Genomic DNA, 21955 nt, shown 5'->3' on the forward strand with positions numbered 1-21955 from the left:
TTTAGAAACAAATATGTGAATTAACTTTATAGGGTCTTTAAATATGGCTATTCACACCACATTTGAGGGTGTACCCCGCCTCTCGCAGGGAGTCAGCTGGGATAGGGTCCAGCCCGCCCGCGACCCTAATGTGGATAAGAGGTTGGGAAAATGGATGGATGGATGGGTCTTTAAAAAGTCCTGCGTTTTTCCCTAAATTGGTTACTTAAAATGTATTCGTTTTTTTTCTTATTCAAACATTGGTTAATTGCTACATTGTGACAAATAAAATACAAATATGTATACAGTATTAGCTGTACATAATAAAACATTTTAAATATACATTTGTATTTATTAAATAAATAAAATCTTAGTTTGAAAATAAGAATAATTGTATTATTAAAACAATTTTAAATATTACATGCACATTTTAATAATTTTTTAACCTCATCTACAATGACCTGGCCCAAATGTTTGTGGCACATGAGTACAAAAATTTGCCTAGACCTGATCTACACAAACCGATAGGTATTATCGATTTTTCAATTATATAATAGGGGTACAAACAAAGTAATAATGTTGAGCAGGTGACGTATGTTTTCCTAACTGCCAGAGCACATCCTATCACAATGACTTCCACACAAAACGCCAGATGCCTATTTTGTCCCTTCGCCGGACCCTTATTTGGCTGGAAGCTGGTTTGTTTTGACTTTTTGCTATAGACTCTCCGGTCCGTAACCGAGTTCAAGGTTTGTATGCTACCTGGCGTTTCCACTCGAGTTGTCGTAGCACGCTTCGTTATATTTCGGTTCTTTATCATAGTTTTAGTATGCTTGGAGGCTTCGGTCAGCCGCCGGTCATTAGAGCTGCAAATGCATGACAGCGCCGCTCTCCTATGCTAGCTTTCGTAGCTAATTGGTTAGTTCAATGGTATACCGCTTTATCTCGCTTTCCATTAATGTTTCGGTTCTGTAAGATACTGTTTATTTTATTCAAACACAAATCTGCTAGCGTTATATCTTAATGCGTTTTGTGTTTTAGCACGTGGTAAATGAGAGCAATTTAGCCAGTCATAGCACGAAGGCTAACAGAAACTGTGGTAGAGACAATTAAGCGGAGCTGTGATTTGAATATTTAAGCAAACTTCCTGTTGATTGCATATACGCGCATCAAGTGAAAAACAGCGGTCTTTTCTTTTACAGGGAGGCTAGCAGGGGGCAGATTGTAGTTAGTGATTGTAACGGGTTGGGACTTTAATCATAGCTGTTCTCTAGCGTGGACAAGAGTCAGCGAACAATTGCACAATCTAATGCGATACAATAAGAACATAAAAAAGCTGCCTTTTCAAAAGAAATTTCCTAGGAGGCCTCAGTTGAACAGTCCCCTCCAAAAGTTTTGGTACGGCAAGGTCAATTCCTTTTGTTCTTGTTGTATACTGAAGACATTTGGGTTTCAGATCAAATGAATACGAGACAAAAACTTTTATTTCATGGTATGTACATCTAGATGTGTTAAACAACTCAGGACAGAGCACCTTTTGTTTGAACCCACCCACTTTTCAAGTGAACAAAAGTATTGGAACAGACATTATTAAATTAACTTAAAGTGAATAACATTTAATAGTTGGTGGCATAACCCTTACTTGCAATAACTGCATCAAGCCTGTGAACCATTGACTTCACCAAACCTTTGCATTCTTTATTTGAAATACTTTTCCAGATCTGGTAGAGGTTAATCTTGGTCTCATCAGTCCATAAAAATTGGTTCCTAAACTTTTGTGGCTCATCTCTGTACTACTTTGCAAAATCCAATCTGGCCTTACAATTCTCTTTCCCGATGAGTGGTTTGCATCTTGTGGTATGGTCTGTATATTTGGTGACAAGTTTCAGTTAAAAAATATCTGAAAAATAAGCTTGTACAGACAATAAGTCCGGGGGTTCTCCTCGTTGACGAGTCAAAATTATGGTGACGTTTTGCAATTTAAAACTTAAATTGCGCAAATTGACCATTATTCATGAGAAGAGCAGTGTGCAGTAACCAATTGCTTTTTCATGAATGTATTTGTTATGGAGGTTTTTAGAGGCGTTTGAAGTGCTCATTTCATTTTAAAAATTATTATTCTTTTTTTTTTTTCAGAAAATTCCACAAAGATGCGGCCAATTGTCACATTGCTATTAATGTTACCACTGAGTGTGGTTGTGCAGCTCCTATTTTCTTACTATTGGATTGCATTTCTGTGTTATGCTATTAATGAAACACACATTTCCCCTCCCATATAGCTGCAGCACTATGTCTGACAAAAGTGAACTGAAAGCAGAGCTTGAAAGGAAGAAACAACGCTTGGCCCAAATCAGAGAGGAAAAGAAAAGGAAAGAGGAGGAACGCAAGAGGAAGGAGGTATCTGTAAACCTTAATTCCATTTTGTGGAGTCAAAATAGATGGCTCAGTGTGAGCGTTGTACCAGTCAGTCGAGACCACCTGAAAGTAGTGGTCTTTACTGTGTTGACATTCTGTGACTTTATCATATTATCTTGATGTGAACTCGCATTTCCACCTTTGCCTCATCTTACCAGCTTTCTCATGCAAGCTTGCAAACTGTAAATGGAGAGTGTTAGTTATAAAACCTTGTCACAGTTTTCAAAAGTGCTTTTTTGTTCAAGCCAAGATGAGGATAATGGGAGAAAAGACAAACCGCCTTCAGCACTGGGTCATCCTTCATCCTCTTGCACATGCATGTGATCATAGCCATAGAAATTGCATGTTTTTTTTTCACAATGTAAAACAGCAGTGGCCTAATAAAAAGTCTCTGACATTATCGTTTCTCTCTCTCGCTATATATATATATATATATATATATATATATATATATATATATATCTCCATTATCTTTACCGCTTCTCCTCACTAGGGTCGTGGGTGTGCTGGAGCCTATCCCAGCTTTCTTCTGGCGAGAGCCAGGGTACACCCTGAACTGGTCGCCAACCTATCGCAGGACACATGCAGTATAAACAAACAATCATTCGCATTCACATTCACACATACGGGAAATTTAGAGTCTTCAGTTAACCTACCATGCATGTTTTTGGGATGTGGGAGGAAACCGGAGTACCCGGAGAAAACCCATGCAGGTGTATATATTATAAATGCACAAAAAAAAAAACCCCACAAAGGATAAATATTCACTGATTTTCTCATTTTGGGGGCTGTTCTGGCTGACAAATACTGAGTGCAGCTTTTGTTACCATGTCGACCGGGGGAAGAGCGATGGTGTTATGACAAAGCGAGAGCTACTCAATGTTTCCAAGGTAGTGACTTTTTTTTCTTTTCTTCCCCCATCTAAAACGTTACGAGCAACAAATCCTTTGACTGAAATCCCTCGGCCACCACCCCTCCTACTAGAGACGCTGTCTGTTATCACAGTGGCGCTGCACCAGAATTGATCATTTTACATTTCGCATGCCGGCTGCCAACACAGCACGGCGTTACACTGCGGCAGGACATAGACTTACATGACTCTGTCAACGGCTCCATGGCAGGAGATGTTGACCTCTTCACATCCAGACTGCAAATGAATCGCACTTGCTCAAAGCCTTAGATTCATTGCCGAACAAAGCCTTGCATGAGTCATGAGCAGAGAAACTAGCTAACTGTAAATTGGCTGAATTTTTACAATTTTAGAATGGGTCACTCACATAACTATTAGCACTATTTGTATACAAACAATTAAGTAAAATTTCCATAATATATTACCTTGGATTGGTGACATCTCAATTTTATCTCATTATAAAACAGGCAGAACAACTCAAAGATACTGCCGTTCACCATGAAGAGTCTGACTTGGAGAAGAAGCGGTGTGAAGCTGATGCCCTGCTACAAAGCTTTGGAATAGCTTCAGATGTTCCTCTTGGTAGGTGGCATATTACCTATAAATATTTTAAGCATACCTGTAGTTGATTCTCTGATTTCATTCTTGTATAGCACACTGTCAATTAATTGCTTGTAATTGATTACAGGGTTTATTTGTAGAGAGGAAATGGCCTGAAAATCACGAGCATCATAGTGACCAAAATGATTAAATATTACATACATGTGCAACTTTTATTTTTAATTGAAAAAATATATAAAATCAGCAACCCTATGCAATTGCACATTAAAAATAAATTATAAACAGCAACAACTAAAGTGAATGTCATGCATGCAAGGCTAGGATACAGTATGCACTTTACTTTACTTGATTAGACCACAGCGATGGCATTGAGTTAAGAAGATGGTAACCTACTGTAAGACTTAATTCTAAAGTCACATCATCAAAGTACAAAATTAACATGGCCCAGAATAATATCCTTAATGTATACACTGAGAAAAGTAAAATACAATATACAGTGAACCCCCGCTATTTGCAAGGGATAGGGACCCAGCCCGATCGTAAATGGCAAAATAATTTATGCTCTCCTAAAATGGTTATAATTGCCTATATTGATAGTTTTAACTATAATTATACCAGAAGCTATGATGCCAAAACACTTTAATCGCACTTTGAATGCTTACATTCTAAGATTGCTGTACTCTTAAAAATACAGTATAGTAAACGGCTTCCAGATGAGCATGCAGATACACAATGTTCAGTACCTGTATGTAACAGTTATGATATTGAAGAAATACTGTAGTGGTAGCGTGTAAAACAATGAATATTTGACTGCACTGAAAAGCTCAGAAGTTACATTGGTGATGTTGATGCTCCTGGGGCAGGCTCTGCTGGTGGCACTCCAGTGCTTCGTAGGCTGCTTACTCCGAGCGACGTGGCAGTTACTGCTAGAATGGCTCGCGCTTTTACTGACCTGAAACCGCTGGATCCACACAGGGACAACCCGAACTGTCGGTCGTAGCGAGGTTTAGCGATGTTACAGATTCCACTGGTTTTAATGCTGTGTTTAGTGCTAGTTTGGCAAAACTGATGTGAGCCAAAGCAGACATGGGCACCGCCATGTACAGTATCTAACCTTCTCCGGCTGACTGTCACTCATAAATCTACCACAGCTGCTGTTAGATTTGTGATTGGAGGAGCGAGACAACAGCCTTCTGCAGTTTGGTTGTGTGAAAAAATAGTCCAATGTTTTTTTTTGGGGGGTTTGGTTACAGGTGGTCATTGTATCTATTAAAGAGATGGTATAATACAATAAATATTATATATGTAGGCAGTATTTTTACACAAAATAAATACTAATTAAAAAAATATGTTTTGCCGTGTTACAGAAAATCAAAAATAGGCAAGTTTTCCCCGAATAACAGAGGATAAGTTCTTAAAGAAAAAAATCTGCCCATATAGGTGCAATGGTGAATGCCAAATATGTTGCTGTCAACCGGAGGTAAAACACTGTCACTTTGCTAACGGCAGGTGGCAGAAGAGACCCATTAACAAAATTTTAGCCATACGTTACAGACAACCTTAGCATACTATAGCTATATAACACAAATTGGAGTCTTGTTTTATTATTAATTTTGGTGTGACTGCATTGATTTGAAAAATATTTGACTTAAACTATCACTGGTTGTGCTCAAGACCTCCAAGATCTGGGCAGTGTTTGGAAACAAAGTTGGCGTTGGCAAGACTGCTGTATCTTCACTGTATTGTTGTGTCCAGTAGTTTCATAATCTTTTCATTAAAATGTGTTATTGCATTTGTTTCTCTCTGTAGTTCCCCCTCCCATGTCTCCAACTGCCAAATCAGCGGACACCCTAAGTGAGACAGGGAGCCAGGACTCTGATGGAGCTGTTGGACCAAGGTACATGCATGCTCACGTCAACACGCAGTCAAAGTTAGTATTCTTCCTACAGTACAGAATGATACACTAATAGGAGCAGTGCCACGAATTACAGTGATAAATGATACGTTTATTCCAGCTGAGTGCTTGTTTATTTGATTTATGTGACGTTGATTTAGCGTGATCCCGAATTATCAATAAAACAGCAGGGTGTTGTGGTGCCTGGGGGACTTCTTAACCCCTAATTAAAGCTCCTTCCCTGGGCTGAAATTCAAACTTCCCCCAGTGTCTCATCAGGCCTAGGGAGCTGTCCCCCCCCCCCCACCTTCATCGCGTTGACTCATTTCCCCCCACCAGCACGGCCATTTCCTACACACATGGAGGTCATGTTTTCTCCCTGGGGCTCAGCGCTCCACTTGTACCCCCTTCCTTTCGACACAATTCTCTAAGCCTTTGGTGTGACACAGTCTTGGGTGCACATTAACACATATCTCATACACACTTGGAGAGTTTACTGTGTGTGCTCCCCCCAACCCCCGTGCAAATGCCCCCACCGTATCTCTGTGTGTGTGTGCATTCACACCTCACTTGTCAATCAGTGAGGAAGTGTAATTGAATTTTCAAGCAAGATGGAAATGTTCAGATTTACAACCCCCAACCCCACCATACCCCTTGTGTGATGTCTGCTCAGGAAAACATTTACTTGGCAACATGACCACAGGCAGTTTTCTATTATGTTTAGCTTTTCTGATTACAAATCTATAATGCAGTGTCTTGGCATTTTGTTGTACTCCAACACAAAAGTGATCAAATCTACCTGTATCCTCCTCCCATGTCTCCAACTTTTTTTCTTTTTTATCGTACATATTCCTGTTATCAAACAACAAAGATACAGGTGAAACAGAAAGCAGAGACCTTCGGTTGCAGATTTAAACTGCTTGCATCACGCTAAATCAGTGTGAAAGTATCGCAAGTTTACATTTAACTGATTTCTGACCAAGGCGCTCATCAGTACAAAATAGTATTGGAGCTGCTCTGGGGGGTGAAAAAAAAAACAAAGGTGGGGGGGTGGGTGCAAATATTAGAACAATGTAGCTAGTTATATTTTTAAGTTGAACTATTATGAGGAAAAGTTGTATTTTGGAGGGGAACATCATAATTGTAATGTCATAAACATTACCACTGGTGACCACCAACAAATGTTTTTCCCCATTTTGTCCTTCTAATACACAGTGGGCTCGCTCCACTCTTGTTGTCGTCGCTATGGTAACGGGTGTATCCGGTTGCTTTTGAGATGACACGATAAAGCCCAATGATCGTAAAAAACGGGATGCGGTGTTATTGGAATACAAGATTTTATTGCAATAGTCGTGAAAGAGCAAATTTGTCTTGTAGTTTGATCTGGGCATTACGTGTTGTCTGTTCCACACCGCTGACATTTTTTCTTTCTTTCTTTTTTTTTTAATAAATAACTTTATTGGCCGTTAGATATTGCCAATACTACGTCAAAAGACACGCAACAAGGCTAAAAATACACTAGCTTTTGGATTCAAATATACTGTGCATGTGGCGACGCGGAGTAAATGTCTTTTGCTGACATTGATAGGATCGGGGAATTATGACATTAAAGCCGATCAGCATAAAATACTAAATATCGGCCAATACCGCTCAGCCCAATAAAACCGGTGTAAAGTCTAAATATTACCTTATGACTATATGACAGGACCACAAAGAAAGACACCAGCTGTACGTTTTGTTCGATGCAATTAGTTTTTTAATAATATGACATAATTTTGTATATTAACAATTTATTTTTGAACATTATGACTTAATTCTCATAAATTTCAGCTTTACTCAATTTGTTTTCCCTCTTTTTGAAATTTTCAGTGTGCCCATAATACTGCCTTGTAAATGTGCATGTTACACCATGATGCTAACTGTGTTTCCTTTCCTGGTTTGTGCTGCCGTGTCTTTCACTAATGCTGCCTTGTTGATGTGACACTAACCAGGACTCTGCACTGGGACTCTGACCCGTCCACTCTTCAGCTTCACTCTGATTCTGAGCTGGGGTACTGGACACTCTCTTCTCTCCTTTCCTGGTCATTTTCCCTTCTCTCAATCTATGGCATGATACTTGTCATGACTCAATTAATCAACAAATTGTGTATTTACAAGTGGTATGATAAGTTTAACATTGGCTGTAAAACTAATGAGAAGCTTGCAATTCCATCTGAGATTTCTCTGGTAAGGGAATGAGATTGTTTTCTGTTGTTTGTTCTGGCTTGTGTAGTATTTGATGGTTTTCTGCTTTTAGGCGGGGCACTTCGAAACTGGGAATGGCCAAAGTCACTCAGGTGGACTTCCTTCCACGTGAGACTGTATCTTATACAAAAGAAACGCAGACACCTGCAATGACACAGCAAAAAGAAGGTAATGTGCGGAAGTGTTGTTGTTTTTGTGCATATTATTGGGATTGCATTGCTAAAAGGACTTAAAATGCATCCATCATCTTTACATAAATTTTTTTCAGCTCTGTGGGAAAAAAATCCAATTAACCTCTAAAAGGATGGAAATAGATAGAGAGAACATAAAAAAAGAAAAATAAGTACAAATACCAACACTTGTATGTTGTAAAAAATGCTCTGATACAATGACACAGATACCACTTTACCTGCATAACATATACCTTCTGGGCAGGTGAAGTAGGAGCCATGTTAGCAAAATTAGAGAGAGTTATTCTTGATTAATAATACAGTGATCCATCCACCCGTATGTTACTGCAGCAAAAAGCGGGTTACGACGTAATGATCGCATAATAACAATAATAGAATAGCAAGTATTTTATTCCTAAGTAGTCCATAAGCAATTAGTTGTATTTGTTAAAGAAAGCACACACAACAATCCACTTGTCTCAAATGAGCGCGCAAGTATGTGCCGGAAGTGATTGTGAGCGAGCACTGAGATGAAAGTAAACGGGAAAAATGAGGCCCAGGAAACACTCGACATCAGTTTAAAGATTAAATTCAGACAAGCCCCACTCCCCTCAGGCCTACATGCAGCTCTGCATCCAACTGGTTTAATTAATGAGCAGGATGAGAAAACCATGACAGGAAGGAGAAATAAGATTGGTAAGGAAGATAAGGAATGAGCATACAATCAGTTAAATGTCTATGAAGCATGGCGATATGTTTGTTTCCATACTGAGGCTTTCTTGCCAATAAGAATATTTGTGAATTCGCTGGTATCCACATTTTCACCACGTTTTATTAAATATGCAGTTGACTGTTTTTTATAATGACAGATAGCGAAGAGCATGCTCAGCTGATTTCTTGATAATTCCTGTTTTTCACCCCCTCTCGTCCTCTCCAAGAAGCGTCCGAACTATCCACAGGTCTTAAAAATTCACCAACTAGTGCAAGTCTGTCATTTTCGCTTTCTGCATGATTCACCAGCATCATTGAACACATCCTTTTCAGCATTCGTGAAAGCCTGCTTAGGATTTTGAACAGTTTACACATCATCTGTGACTGATAGGTCAAGTGTAGAAAACGGAGGTGGCCCAGCGAGAGAGAAAAAATAATTGTATCATTTAGTGTGTCCCCCCCCCCCCCTTCTCCGCAGAACTATTGAAAGACACATTACTCTTTACTCTGGACTCTTTATAGGCATAGTAAAACCCTGTTAAACAACGGTGGGCTCTGCCAGCTGTTCAGCACAAAACGGCTTCGCCACGCCGTCACTGTGTAATCATTCCATCAACTACCATGCTTCGCTGTCTTCTCCCTTCGGCGCACATAACAAAACACATTTGGTGACACTGTGCATTTTCACACCATCACTTCTGAGGCCAGCATCCACCTCGCCACTCGCTCGCTCCCCTCTGTGCATTTCAATGTGCAGTGTAGCATCAGGCCTGTTTTCTGATTGAGCGATTTATCATGTTGTCAAAAGGAGGTAACATGACATGGCGGCACTCTCAAGGTCAGCGGGCGGCGGCATTATAGAGGAAGCCCCCTGCACACGAGAATTCCCACCGTCTTGAGTGCAAGTCTGCTTTGAGAAAGGAATAACAAATTTAGGATTGAAACATCACCTAGCAACTGTCAAGGAGAGAGCGTTTTTACAATTAGTGTCACTGGCCAGACAATCCCTCGACAAAGCTGCCTCGTTTCAAATGACTTAAGGACTCTGTAAATTCAGAGATTTGTTTCTACATATATTTAGACTGACCTGATCGACCTGATCGGTATCGGCCGATAATTAGCATTTTATGCTGATCGGTGGATCGGCTTTGTCATAATTCGCCTATCATTGATCGGCTCTGCAAAAGACATTTACTCCGCGTCGCCATCGTGTACAGTATATTTAAATTCAAACGCTAGTTTCTTTTTTAGCCTTGTCGTGTGTCTTTTGACATAGTGCTGTAAATATCTGACAACCAATAAAGTTATTTAAAAAAAAAAAAAAAAAAAACGTTGGCAGTGTGAGACAGACAACACGTAATGTCAGATCAGACGACAAGACAAATTTGCTCTTTCACGATTGCACTATGTCAGACTACTGCAATAAAATAAGAACAAAATGGGGGAAAACTTGTGTTGGTGGTCACTAGTGCTCGGGAGAGGACGTTCTTTTAAGGATTGCTTGAGGTATTTTCACTTACTTTTAATAAGATACCACTCCCAAGCAGGCAACAAAATGTTATGTAGCCTAGCAAGCTACTGCTAGCACTAATGGTTGTACCGGCGTTCTGTCGAATCATGCTCTAATGTTTTAGTGTGGGTGAAGTAATTTAATTACAATAAAGTAATTTAATTACAGTAAGTTAGCACCTATTATTTCTGTCATGTTGTAATGTCGCTTTGACCTGACTGATTAGAATACATGACCTGACTATTGCAGTGATTTCCAACCTTTATGGAGCCAAGGAACATATTTTACAATTGAAAAATCTCACGGCACACCAACAAACAATAATGTCACTAAAAAGTGGAGACATTAATTACTGTATGTACTTCCTGCCTCACTGGAATAAATAGATGAACAAAGATACATTTATTTTTGTAACTATAATTTTTTGAGCAATTAAGTACACAAGTATATAAAGTAAAAGAACAGGTTATTTAAATAAACACAGTGCTCCATCTTGTGATGGGATTGGTTATCGTTTTTTAAACTCTGTGATCGGCCACAGAAATCCCGATCGTGTAAAGCCTACATGTATTATACATATTTGAAGAAAATTGCTGGAAATGGGCAAGGCTGTTAACTACCCGACATCCAGAACAGTCGAGTTGCGATAGATTCTTTGCTCTGTTAAGTATGTAATAATCAATTGGTGGTGATATACAGTAGTGTTAAACTATTTTTCACCATTTCAGTTTTTCTGAGTTTTTTTTTGTTTGTTTTGGTCCCCCCCCCCAATTCTTTTTTTTTTTTTTTTTTTTTTTTTGGGTGTGGCTAAAACGGTGCCTTGTGACACACTATAGAGTTGCTGATACCTTTGTATGCATTAGCAGTTATCCGGCACAATGGTGATGTGCAATTAGCTAGATAGCTATTCCTACACTCCGAAAATGCATTTTTCCTTCAGCTAGATAGTCTGCTGTCGTGGCTGCTTTACAGCATCTCGAAGTCATCTGTGAGTGTGTGCGCATCATGAAGAGAGAGGTGAAAGAGCGAGAGAACTTAAAAAGTAAAAATTTCAACGTGACGGCCATTGAGTGGACAGGGTCTTCGCTTTGGTGTGGAAAAGCCCCGCGATGACCCGGTGGGATATAGTCCAACTACCGGAGGCTTTAATCGTATATATTTCGGGGTTTAAACATTTAGAAATATGGAGGCATAAGAAAGATGCTAGATGAAATAGCATTCATTTTTCCAGGTTGTAATAGTGGTTCAGTGTTTGATTGACAGTTGAGTGGGGTGTGGTTATTTGATTGACAGTTGAGCGTGGTGTGGTTTCAGTGCATTCAGCAGGCACCCACGCACATTGTTCGAGAGTGGAGAAAACTGCTTCATTTTTTTATTTCTATTTTTTTCCCACAGTTTTGAAACCTTGTTTTATATACTTGTTCACATTTGGCACAGTTGTTAACAACACTCATCTCTGTGGTGTTTCAAATTTAGAAGACGTTTATTTATATTTTACAGGGATTTTTTTCCATTTTATTTCCAGATTCAGTAAGACAGAAAAATTGAAAGTCTGTTTTAAATAAATGCTGTTTCATCTCTTGGCAGATTTTGAATTGATTTACCAATTAATTCCTCCAGCCTGGTAAATTTCTGTTATTGCATTCCCAAAGTGCACTAGGGGGTTACAATACGCAGAATCAGGATGCACTCTTCAACAAGAGGCTGTAATTACTGACTTAGATGTATTGCTGGAGTGTGAGGTGGTAATGGGGTGGTGGTGTAGGGTGGTTGGTCTGGTGCAGTGCTACGAAAGGCTTGTCATGCTTATAAGTATGTACAGCAGTTTAGCCAATCCAGTATTTAATGGAATGGGATTGTTTTAATCACTGTCGATTCAGAGCAAGCTCACAACTTCAAATCACAAAAGCCCTTAGTTGGCCTTCTCATCTGAAGTGCCACTTTAGAGTTTAGTTGGCTTTTATGCACTTAATGATTAAATACCTATTGTATGAAGAGACATGGGTAGGCACTTCCTTTGCAATACGGTTGTGATTTACCTAGCATTGGTGCACCCGTACTGTCTGTGTGGCTGCACAGCACCACTTTTTCATCAATTAACATGCTACATATCAACCTCCTTTTATTCAAAGCTCTACTGTAGGAGCAGAATTCTTGGGACATACCCTTTAATCAATCAGTCTCTCTTACTTAGCCTTGAATTAAAATGAAGAGGGTCTTCCACAAACTTTCCCAACTTTGAGGGAAAGTTTGTGGAAGACCCTCTTCTGTTCCTGCATGACGGCCCAAGTGTACAAAGCAAGCTCCATTAAGTTATACTTGGATGCGTTCAGTCTGAAAAATTCTGATCCGTAAATGTTGAGCTGTATCATTTGAAAGACTGAATCACCATTTTATTACATGTAAGAAAGTGGGGTTCAAAGCCTCTTATTTGTGGGAACAAGAAATTATCTTCCCCACTGTGTGCTTTAGTGATTAGCCTGGATGGCAAAGTAAAAGCCTGTGGTCTTTGCAAAGTGGTTTGCATGTGCTGCTTTCAGACTTATTGTTCTGTATGGATTCCCGAGGAAGACACCTGCAGCTCAGAGCAAAGGTCATTTAGTTGTGTTCTTGTACATCACTGACTGCGTTTGCCTTATGTTGTACAAGGGGTAAGGACAATCATTACCTTACAACCTCCCTCAAAGCCCAGCGCTTTGCGCTTGCTCCCTAAAAAAGCTTTTTATTTCTTAAGTGGTGCAAAAGCCATAATAAGACCCTCTTTTAGAGGAGGTGTTGGTATATAGGACATCGATGATCCGGGTGAATTCTGTTAAATGTAACCCCCCAACCCCTCTCAATGTACCTTCTCCCGCTTTCCTTCGCCACCCACCTCTTTGCTAGGCACTACATCCCCCTCTACACATCCCCAGCGGGGTCACCAGGATCACTAGCTTTTCTCCAAATGGCCATTTTGGCTGGCAGGTGCATTATACCCTTTATTTTCAGATTGTCTATCCGCTCCTAATGCCTGGCAGGTTGATTGCTTCGGCTGCGTCACCAGGGAAAGGGCTGCCGAGTGCTGCCGGGTCCGGCTGAAAGACAGTGATTACTGTTTTCCTTTAAGCTTGATTGAGGCCCTTGAAAGAAAAAGATTTTAACCTTCTCTTGTTGGTTGTAAAGCATATGACCGTACATTGAAATGGCACGGGTCTTCAAACCAGTAAACTCATCAGTGCACCCAGTAATGTCTTCCCTAAAGCTCTTTCTTCTTCCATCGGAAAAGGGGATAAATCACTTCATCGACAAAGTGACAGATGACGTTATCATTTAGATTATCTCCGTGGGAAGGAAATTCTGCCATGCCGCGCTGTCATTTAAAATTAGCCATGAGACCAAGGTAAATGCTTGTATGAACCACCCATGACACATATATATATATATATTTTTTTTGTTTGTTTTACATTCAAACCATGGACTATATGCCGTCTAAGAGATGTGATTTGAAAGAACACTCGCTTTGAGGTACAACCAATGTGCAGTTTGCCAGCTGGTCTGGCCTGTAGTTTGTTGTACATTATCTAAGCTTGAATAGAAGTTTCAGGACCTCCTGCTTGGATGGTAATTACACAGGCTTGCCGTTCAGGGGCGGGGGAAGGCTTGTCTTGGAGCAGCCGGGTGGAAAACCTCTGTGCCCATCCCCATGCCACCTCTGAAGAGCACGAGACAATCCCGGCATCACCATCTGCCTTTGCACCATGCCGTCATTTGGCCAGGCCAATGGGATGGACCCGGGCACCTGCTTGGTCCCCTCTGCCCTGTTGCCCTGTCGCTTTTAGAAGAGGCCAACTAGCTTCTGGGACACAGAGCAAACAGTTACACTGACAACTAGGCTCGCCTTTGAATGGCTGGAGTCTCATTAACAGCTGGGAAAAAACGGGCTGGCTGTGACAACGAGACACCCGCTGTGCTGTGTCCGTTTAACACAAATGACAACCTCCCTGCTTTTGAGATGCAGTTTCTCTTTGAAAGGCGACGTCATACTTGAAAAACCTAACAAATGCAAGGCAGAGATACAAAATCAGATACAAAAGTATTTTGCAGTGGCCATAATCACTGGGAAAAGCTTTTATTGAAAGAAGAGAATAGGGCATGTAGAAGAGGTGAAAAGCGGTGTCGGACTCTGTTATTATTTCGAGGCACCACATTGTTTGTATATAATCATTTCCTACATTATGATAAAAAATGCAACATTTATAATAATTAATTAAAAGTTATAAATATGATTATACTGCTTTGTAAATCAGTCTGCAGAAACGTTTAACATGCACCTTCTGATAATCAGATGAGGAAGAAGAAGAAGAAGAAGAAGTTGCTCCACCACAGCCAATAGTCGAGACTCAGACTGAGAAGCCGGACCTCAAAGAGGAAGAAGAAGGTAACGCTACTATTATTGATGATGCATAGTTGATTGGCACATCAATCACAATTTAATGATCTCATCATCAACAATTCTGCCTCGACAAAACAAAGCAGTTTTTGTTTGTTTTGTTTTGACAGATCTCTCAGCTGTATCATCTTGTATTTCATGTTGCTAAAAAAAAAAGTTCACATTATACTTCGGAGAAGTTCGACCCCGCTGCGAACTTAAACCACTATGATAAACATATTGTTGTATTAGTACCTCTTTGCCATTCAAACAGGGCATTTATAAGTGGTATCTAACACATGCATGCATTTAAGTGCATTCATCCGCTTGTATTGAAATGCAAGAGAAAACGGCCCCCCAACCATATCCCCATTTCTGTTGTGGGAAACCGGGAAAGCTGTTTTGAGAGGTCGAATCATATATCATTCTTCGTATAAGAAAAAACAAGAACAGAAATTGGAAAATGGAATTGAGGAAAAAAATAAACACATCACAGAAGAATATGCAATTAATCGGATAGATACGCTTAGAAACCAACTTCAAAAGGCAAAACATCAGTTAGATGTTATCTTATAAAAAAGAACAGATTTTCTACAACAACAGTTAAGATACACTAACTTTGAGTACAATAATAAATCGGGAAAATTCCTGGCAAACCAACTTCAGCGCAATAAAGAAAAATCATTAATTACAGCCATTCAAGATTCAAACGGCAACTGTACACAGTCGCCGTTAGAAATAAATGGAAATTTTTTTACAATTTTTATAGCAGCTTATACGCATCTTTCAACAACCCAGATCAAAAATAAATTGAAACTTTTATTAAGGCTCTAAACATCCCTCAATTAAATACACAAATTAAAGACAGCCTTGATGTTCCTTTAACCATCACAGAATTACATAACGCATTAAAAAATATGCAACCAGGACGGGCCTCCGCTGGGTGGCTGGTTGTCGGGGCGCCTCGGTGGGGCCGGCGGACCGCCATGGGTCCCCCGGTGTGGGATGTGTCCCGTCCGCCGGGCTGCTCTCGGGTGGACCCCTGGGCCTGATCCCCCCCCTCGATTGACTGGGTGGGGTCCTCAGCCGCCGCGGTGCGGCCACAGCAATTACAGGATACTTCTGTCAGTCTTTGTGCATGTAAAACGGTATCAATTCAATTGCATGTATCCGCAGGGACACACCCCTTACTGCAACAAATAACTCATGAATGTGCAAATTGCTTGTGTATCCCCTCACTTATACTCTCGTACTGTACACTTTTATAATTTACATAATTAATGCCACCACACTTCAGTTGTACAGCCGGGTTCATGACCCTGGTCCTGCATGCTTCTTCTCCTGTCCTTATCCTGTTCTATCTTGTCCTGTCCTTCCCTCTCAGGGTGTAGCACTACCTCTCAGGGTGTAGCACTACAGCCTCATGCACTCATATTTAATTGTTGTAAATAATGTGATGATTTACTTCTCTCATCCTGTTTACAATTAGTGCTTTGTCTTTTGTCTCTCTCTCCCGTCTAGAAACTTTGGTCTGTTCAACTAAACCTCAATTATAATATCAAAGCGGAAGCTTAAAAAATCCACTGTGACACAGTAAAACTGTTCCGGGATAAAAAGGATACCGATTTTCTATTCTGCTTGACCTAACAGCCGAACAGGACAAAAAACAAAAAAAGATGCAAGAGAAAAGCCACATGATGTCCATTGAAATACATTGGGGTTTTCTATTTACTTTCCTATGAGCTAAATGTTTGCTGTTAGATGTCTATTGTGTCTCATGCGAGTGTTTAATTTTGTGTTGCCTGTGTCTGTGCGTGACATTTTTCACCAAGCTCCTCTTGTGCGCAGTGACCCTCCACGAGCTGACCGAGGAAGAGAAACTTCAGATTTTGCACTCTGAGGAGTTTGTCAATTTTTTCGACCACAGCACTCGCATCATCGAGCGGGCTCTGTCGGAGCACGTGGACCTCTTTTTTGACTACAGTGGCCGCGACCTGGATGAGAAGGAGGGGTAATCATCACAAGTGTTTGTACAATTTTTGTTTAAAGTAGGATTTAATGGTATGCTGTCTTCTTTCTTACACAGTGAAATCCAGGGTGGGGCAAAACTTTCACTGAATAGACAATTCTCAGATGAACGCTGGTCCAAGCACCGTGTTGTCACCTGCCTGGATTGGTCACCACAGGTCTCTTTTTTTTCACCCTCATTTGTACAATTGAACTCATGTTCACTACAGAAAAAAGTTGGGAAGGGGAGAGCATGTGGCCAATACACATACAGGGACCTAGAATGTAAGAAAAGAGGGAATTTGTATTCCCTTTGCAACTCTAAGGGATGATGATGGACGAGTTGGTCTGGCTCACAATCTGTGTTCTAGTTCATCCTAAAGGCGTCAAGGTCTTCATCACTACCTATCCAAGCATGTATTCACAAATTTGGCCTTGTGCACTAGGACATAATCATGCTTGAACATAATGGGGCTTGATTTGTCAAGATTGAGAATTAAGACTCAGAGGGAACTACTGAAATGTATTCAGAGTTGTCCGAAAACATCCATATAATATACATTCACAGCACTTTCTTTGCCCAAACAGAAGTAGTTCATTGTATACATAGCTACAGCTAATTGACTGTGTTCAAACAACTTAACTTTTCCCAGACATAATGCTTTATGATTACATAGCTTGAGTTCAATAGAGTTTACTTTGAGCCACAAGTCCCTCAGGAATGGAAATGTCCCACCCAAATTGTCGCTTAGTCGGAGACCGTAATTTGTTTCCTTGGCGTCCAGAGTTATTTCATGCATGATTCTGCAATGATTTGTGACACTGATTGAACGCCAGTTCTTTTTATTTGTTCACGGTATTTACCTGCCTTGTCAAAAATCCATAGCCTTCTGATTTGTAATTGTGCATCCAAACTGTACTTTTCACATTAACTATTCAAAACAACGAAAGACTAATGGTTTATTTAGGCAAGGGCAGTGGTTAATTTGTACTCCTTGTCCCAAAAAATGTAATGCTTGTGTTTTGAAAGATTCTTGGGGTCTTAGGCTGCAGTCAGTTATGATTTCAAGTTCTGAAATAAGTACCCAACCAGGGCTTCTTAAAGTATGAGATGGATTAAAGAAGCCATAAATCTTGAGGAAATGGATTCTCTTTAAATGGGTTCAACAGCATGACGCAGGGCGGGCATCCACAGGGGGTCAAGCCTGCGTGCCCCCAACCCAACAACACCCCATTCTTCTAACCACTGTTTTTTTTGACTGATTTCACTCTTTCTTTAGTATCCTGAACTACTGGTTGCCTCCTACAACAACAACATGGATGCTCCTCACGAGCCAGATGGCGTGGCCTTAGTGTGGAACATGAAGTACAAGAAGACTACACCGGAGTATGTCTTCCACTGTCAGGTACTGAAAGCACTATAATCGTCTCCCTCCCCCTCATCCACACGTGTGGCTTCCTCCACGACAAGCGCGTAGTCATGACGACCCCCCCCTACAACCCCCCACCGCCTTGCGTGTTAATCCATAGTTTGAGTCCAGTATGCTGCCATCCACCTCCACCACATCTATCCGCACACAGGTGCTCCCGAGGCACCGGAAAAGAGCCTGTGACACAGGCCTCAAATGGAATCTGACAATTGCAGCAAAGCTTGCATGTGCGTGGGGCAGTAGTGATTTGTCATATGCATCCAAACAAGGGACATAATGTGCAGCATGAGAGAGAGAACTGCAGTGGCGCTCCCAATGCTCTCCAACCTTATTATGCAGCTTGCCTCGAGGCTACTCCTGTAAGACAGGCTGAGCAGAACCACATGTTGGTTGCATGCATAGCGGATGTGGTCGCAGGCTCAGCTAAGTACAACCGAAGAGAAGTGTGAATACAAATTTTAGATGAGGTTCCCCGCGCACATTCCCAGAAAAGTCCTTATTGTTGTAATTTCAGGTTTGCACACACCTTAAAGTATATAAGGGTATACACTTAACCCTTTAACTTTCACACCATAAAAAAAGCAATACGAAAAAAACATTTATTTGCATTTATTTATTTATTTTTAAACAGACCCCATGGTTTTTAAAATCTTGATCTTAACCAAATTGTTGAGATATAGCTTCATGGTTAATGTTCAGAACTGCGTTTGAATACCAAAAGCTGTAGATAAATTCAAATAGAATGCTAATTTATAAAGAAATAAACAACAAAAAATGTCTGGAGCATTGGTAACACAATTTTCAGCAGTATGCCACATAATAAAGCTGACTTGGTCATACGGTGCCAATACAGTAGACACCCAGGGATGCATGCAAGTGTTGAACCATGTTAAAACTTGTGAAGAAGTTGTCACAAAAAACAACATACAGCTGTGGCTCTTTTATGTTTTTGCATAGCATTGTCACTGTCTGTTCCTGCTCGCTGATGGCAATAATGGGAATGTCAATACACCTTAATACAGTAGCAAGTTGTGGTTGATGCCAGATGAACTTGCTCAGCAGAATGTCGCGCTTGTTTGCTATATATTAGTGTGAGCGTCAGCCCCTTTTATACGCTTCCGTGACCTCATCCACACTGCTTGTAAGTGAGTGATATTGGGAGACACTGCTCACAAAGTGTCTCAAAAAGGGGACAGATTTTATATAATCTGCCTGGACTCTCATCACACTGCTGATTATCATTGAAATGAATGAATTGGCATAAAATCTAGAATCTCTTCCTTGGCATGATATCAGCTATTGCCAATACTCCAGCAGTGAGAAGTTGAAAACACCCATAAAGAAAATGATTGCTAAAAAAATCAGCAATTTGTTCACAGTTAATCTTGATTGGAATCCCCAAGTCTTGAGCAGACTATAGATCGGTAGAATATGTTCAATCATCTCATCAGTGAGGAGTGTTTTGGACTAATGGATTGGTGACTAGTAGTGCGCAGCTTCAGCTGGGTTCAAATCTTGAATTTGGAGCCTGGAAATCCTCAACATCAGTGTTAACTTGAGTCAAGGGTTGTGATTTGGCTCATCTAAAGCAACAGTTTTGAGGGTATGTTTGCCCTTTTTTGCTCTTCTCATGAGCAGCTTCTTGGTAGATCTGCTTCCATCCATCCATTTTCTGAGCCGCTTCTCCTCACTAGGGTCGCGGGCGTGCTGGAGCCTATCCCAGCTGTCATCGGGCAGGAGGCGGGGTGCACCCTGAACTGGTAGCCAGCCAATCGCAGGGCACCTACAAACAAACAACCATTTGCACTCACAGTCACACCTACGGGCAATTTAGAGTCTCCAATTAAGGCATGTTTTTGGGATGTGGGAGGAAACCGGAGTGCCTGGAGAAAACCCACGCAGGCACGGGGAGAACATGCAAACTCCACACAGGCGGGGCCGGGGATTGAACCCGGGTCCTCAGAACTGTGAGGCTGACGCTCTAACCAGTCGTCCACCGTGCCGCCGGTAGATCTGCTTGTTGATGGAAATTCTTCATCCAGGGATGAAAAAAAAGCTATTTTCAATGCCTTCTGCTTGTGTGGACTGATAATCAGGATCTTTAGTTAGGTCGTCATCATCATAAAGATAACCATCAGACTTTTCTGGTATGAGCGCGAGAAGAGTGCGTCGCCTTGCACAGTGGAATGTTTTAAGCGCCATCCAATATTTGTAAAACAGCTTTAAATTAAATTATAATTAAAACCTCAAACAATGGTAGAAATGTTAATGACTCTGTCATTTATTTGAAAGGTAATTTGTGAAAATTAATTTTTCCGTATTTATTCTAGATTTTTACCTTATTTACTAATATCAACTCACAAAACGATGTAAAGCAATTAATTCAGCATAATCATGATGCAATGTCCATCCATCCATCCCATTTTCTGAGCCGCTTATCCTCACAAGGATCGCGGGAGTGCTGGAGCTTATCCCAGCTATCTTCAGGCAGGAGGCAGGGTACACTCTGAACTGGTTGCCAGCCAATCGCAGGGCACATACAGTATAAACAAACAACCATTTGCACTCACATTCACACATATGGGCAATTTGAGTCTTCAATTAACCTACCATGCATGTTTTGGGGATGTGGGAGGAAACCGGAGTGCCCGGAGATAACCCACGCAGGCACGGGGAGAACATGCAAACTCCAGAGACGTGGGGCCGGGGATTTAACCCAGGTCCTCAGAACTGTGAGGCAGACGGTCTAACCAGTCGGCCGCCATGATGCAATGTAATGTTTCATATTTACAGCAATGGATGAAAAGAAGTTTTAAATTACATTTTAGTTTCCTTTTCTTATTTTCTGAAACTGACCATAACGCAACATATCAACCATTTGGCTGAGTACATTATCAAAAAATGATTTGACATTTAAGTGTTTTTGTGGTACCAAGTAAATTAATTCTCTTTGGTAAGGTCTCTAACACTTGCATGAGTCACCAAACTATTCTTACCGTTCAAGGTTTTACCATAAACAGTCTACATGCCAGGCATGATTTTTGCATTTCTGACTTCCTGGTTTGAAGGAGGAAGAAGCAGCATACTAATGAAAGACAAAGAGACCTCTAATTTTTGTATCATAATGTATCTCGGCCAAGTCGTAGGAATGGCTCAACCAGTTTGAGTTAAGTGAGTCACTCATCTCACTGAGATTACGGATTGTCCTTCCCATTTATTTCAATGTAGAAAGATGATTTCAGATCAGGGTGTTTTGAGTTCCAAGCATGGTCACGGAACAAATTATATTCGTTTCTCAAGGCAGGAGTGTACTCAAAGTGGAAAAATTAGATCACTGGCTAATTGAGCCTCTGTTAGTTTCAGTAGTGTGTATGGCCTCCACGTTCACGTATGCACTCCCGATCCCTTAGCATACACCTGGGGAAAAAAATCTTTCTAAAACATCACGGCAGCTTGATGTTACGAGCAGTGACAGCTACTATTTTTGTTGATACATCATCTTGCAGCCACTCAATTAATATCGCTCCTCTATTTCCTCAGTCAAACAATACACTATCTTTCAAGGAGGATAGGCAAAAATTCGACCGGCTTTTCCCCACCAAAGCTTTAGATGACATCCATGAATGTCTGCTTCTGGCCACAACAGAATTAAGGTCATTCATAGAGTAGTCGAGAAACTCAGAGGAAAAAATAACAATTCCATTTCATTTTCAAAT

At 40.7% G+C, this 21955-nt stretch overlaps 1 protein-coding gene across 6 annotated transcripts in view; it reads left to right on the forward strand.

Annotated features, from left to right (window-relative positions):
• Positions 1 to 639: 639 nt before the first annotated feature.
• The window catches only part of dync1i2a (dynein, cytoplasmic 1, intermediate chain 2a), a 32188-nt gene continuing 10872 nt past the window's right edge, over positions 640 to 21955 (forward strand). Inside the window, exons 1-10 of one of the 6 annotated variants that reach the window (XM_061693013.1) lie at positions 640 to 728; positions 2259 to 2376; positions 3772 to 3886; positions 5675 to 5795; positions 7751 to 7840; positions 8056 to 8171; positions 14719 to 14811; positions 16651 to 16813; positions 16889 to 16988; positions 18090 to 18215. In XM_061693013.1, the coding sequence (XP_061548997.1) occupies positions 2269 to 2376; positions 3772 to 3886; positions 5675 to 5795; positions 7751 to 7840; positions 8056 to 8171; positions 14719 to 14811; positions 16651 to 16813; positions 16889 to 16988; positions 18090 to 18215 (1032 nt within the window). In that variant the 5' untranslated portion in view covers positions 640 to 728; positions 2259 to 2268. The remainder of the gene's footprint in view (positions 729 to 2258; positions 2377 to 3771; positions 3887 to 5674; positions 5796 to 7750; positions 7841 to 8055; positions 8172 to 14718; positions 14812 to 16650; positions 16814 to 16888; positions 16989 to 18089; positions 18216 to 21955) is intronic. The other 5 variants (XM_061693014.1, XM_061693015.1, XM_061693016.1 and 2 more) reach the window with 5 other exon arrangements.

The sequence above is a fragment of the Phycodurus eques genome, chromosome 12 (genome assembly GCF_024500275.1).
Source record: "Phycodurus eques isolate BA_2022a chromosome 12, UOR_Pequ_1.1, whole genome shotgun sequence".
Classification (NCBI taxonomy): domain Eukaryota; kingdom Metazoa; phylum Chordata; class Actinopteri; order Syngnathiformes; family Syngnathidae; genus Phycodurus; species Phycodurus eques.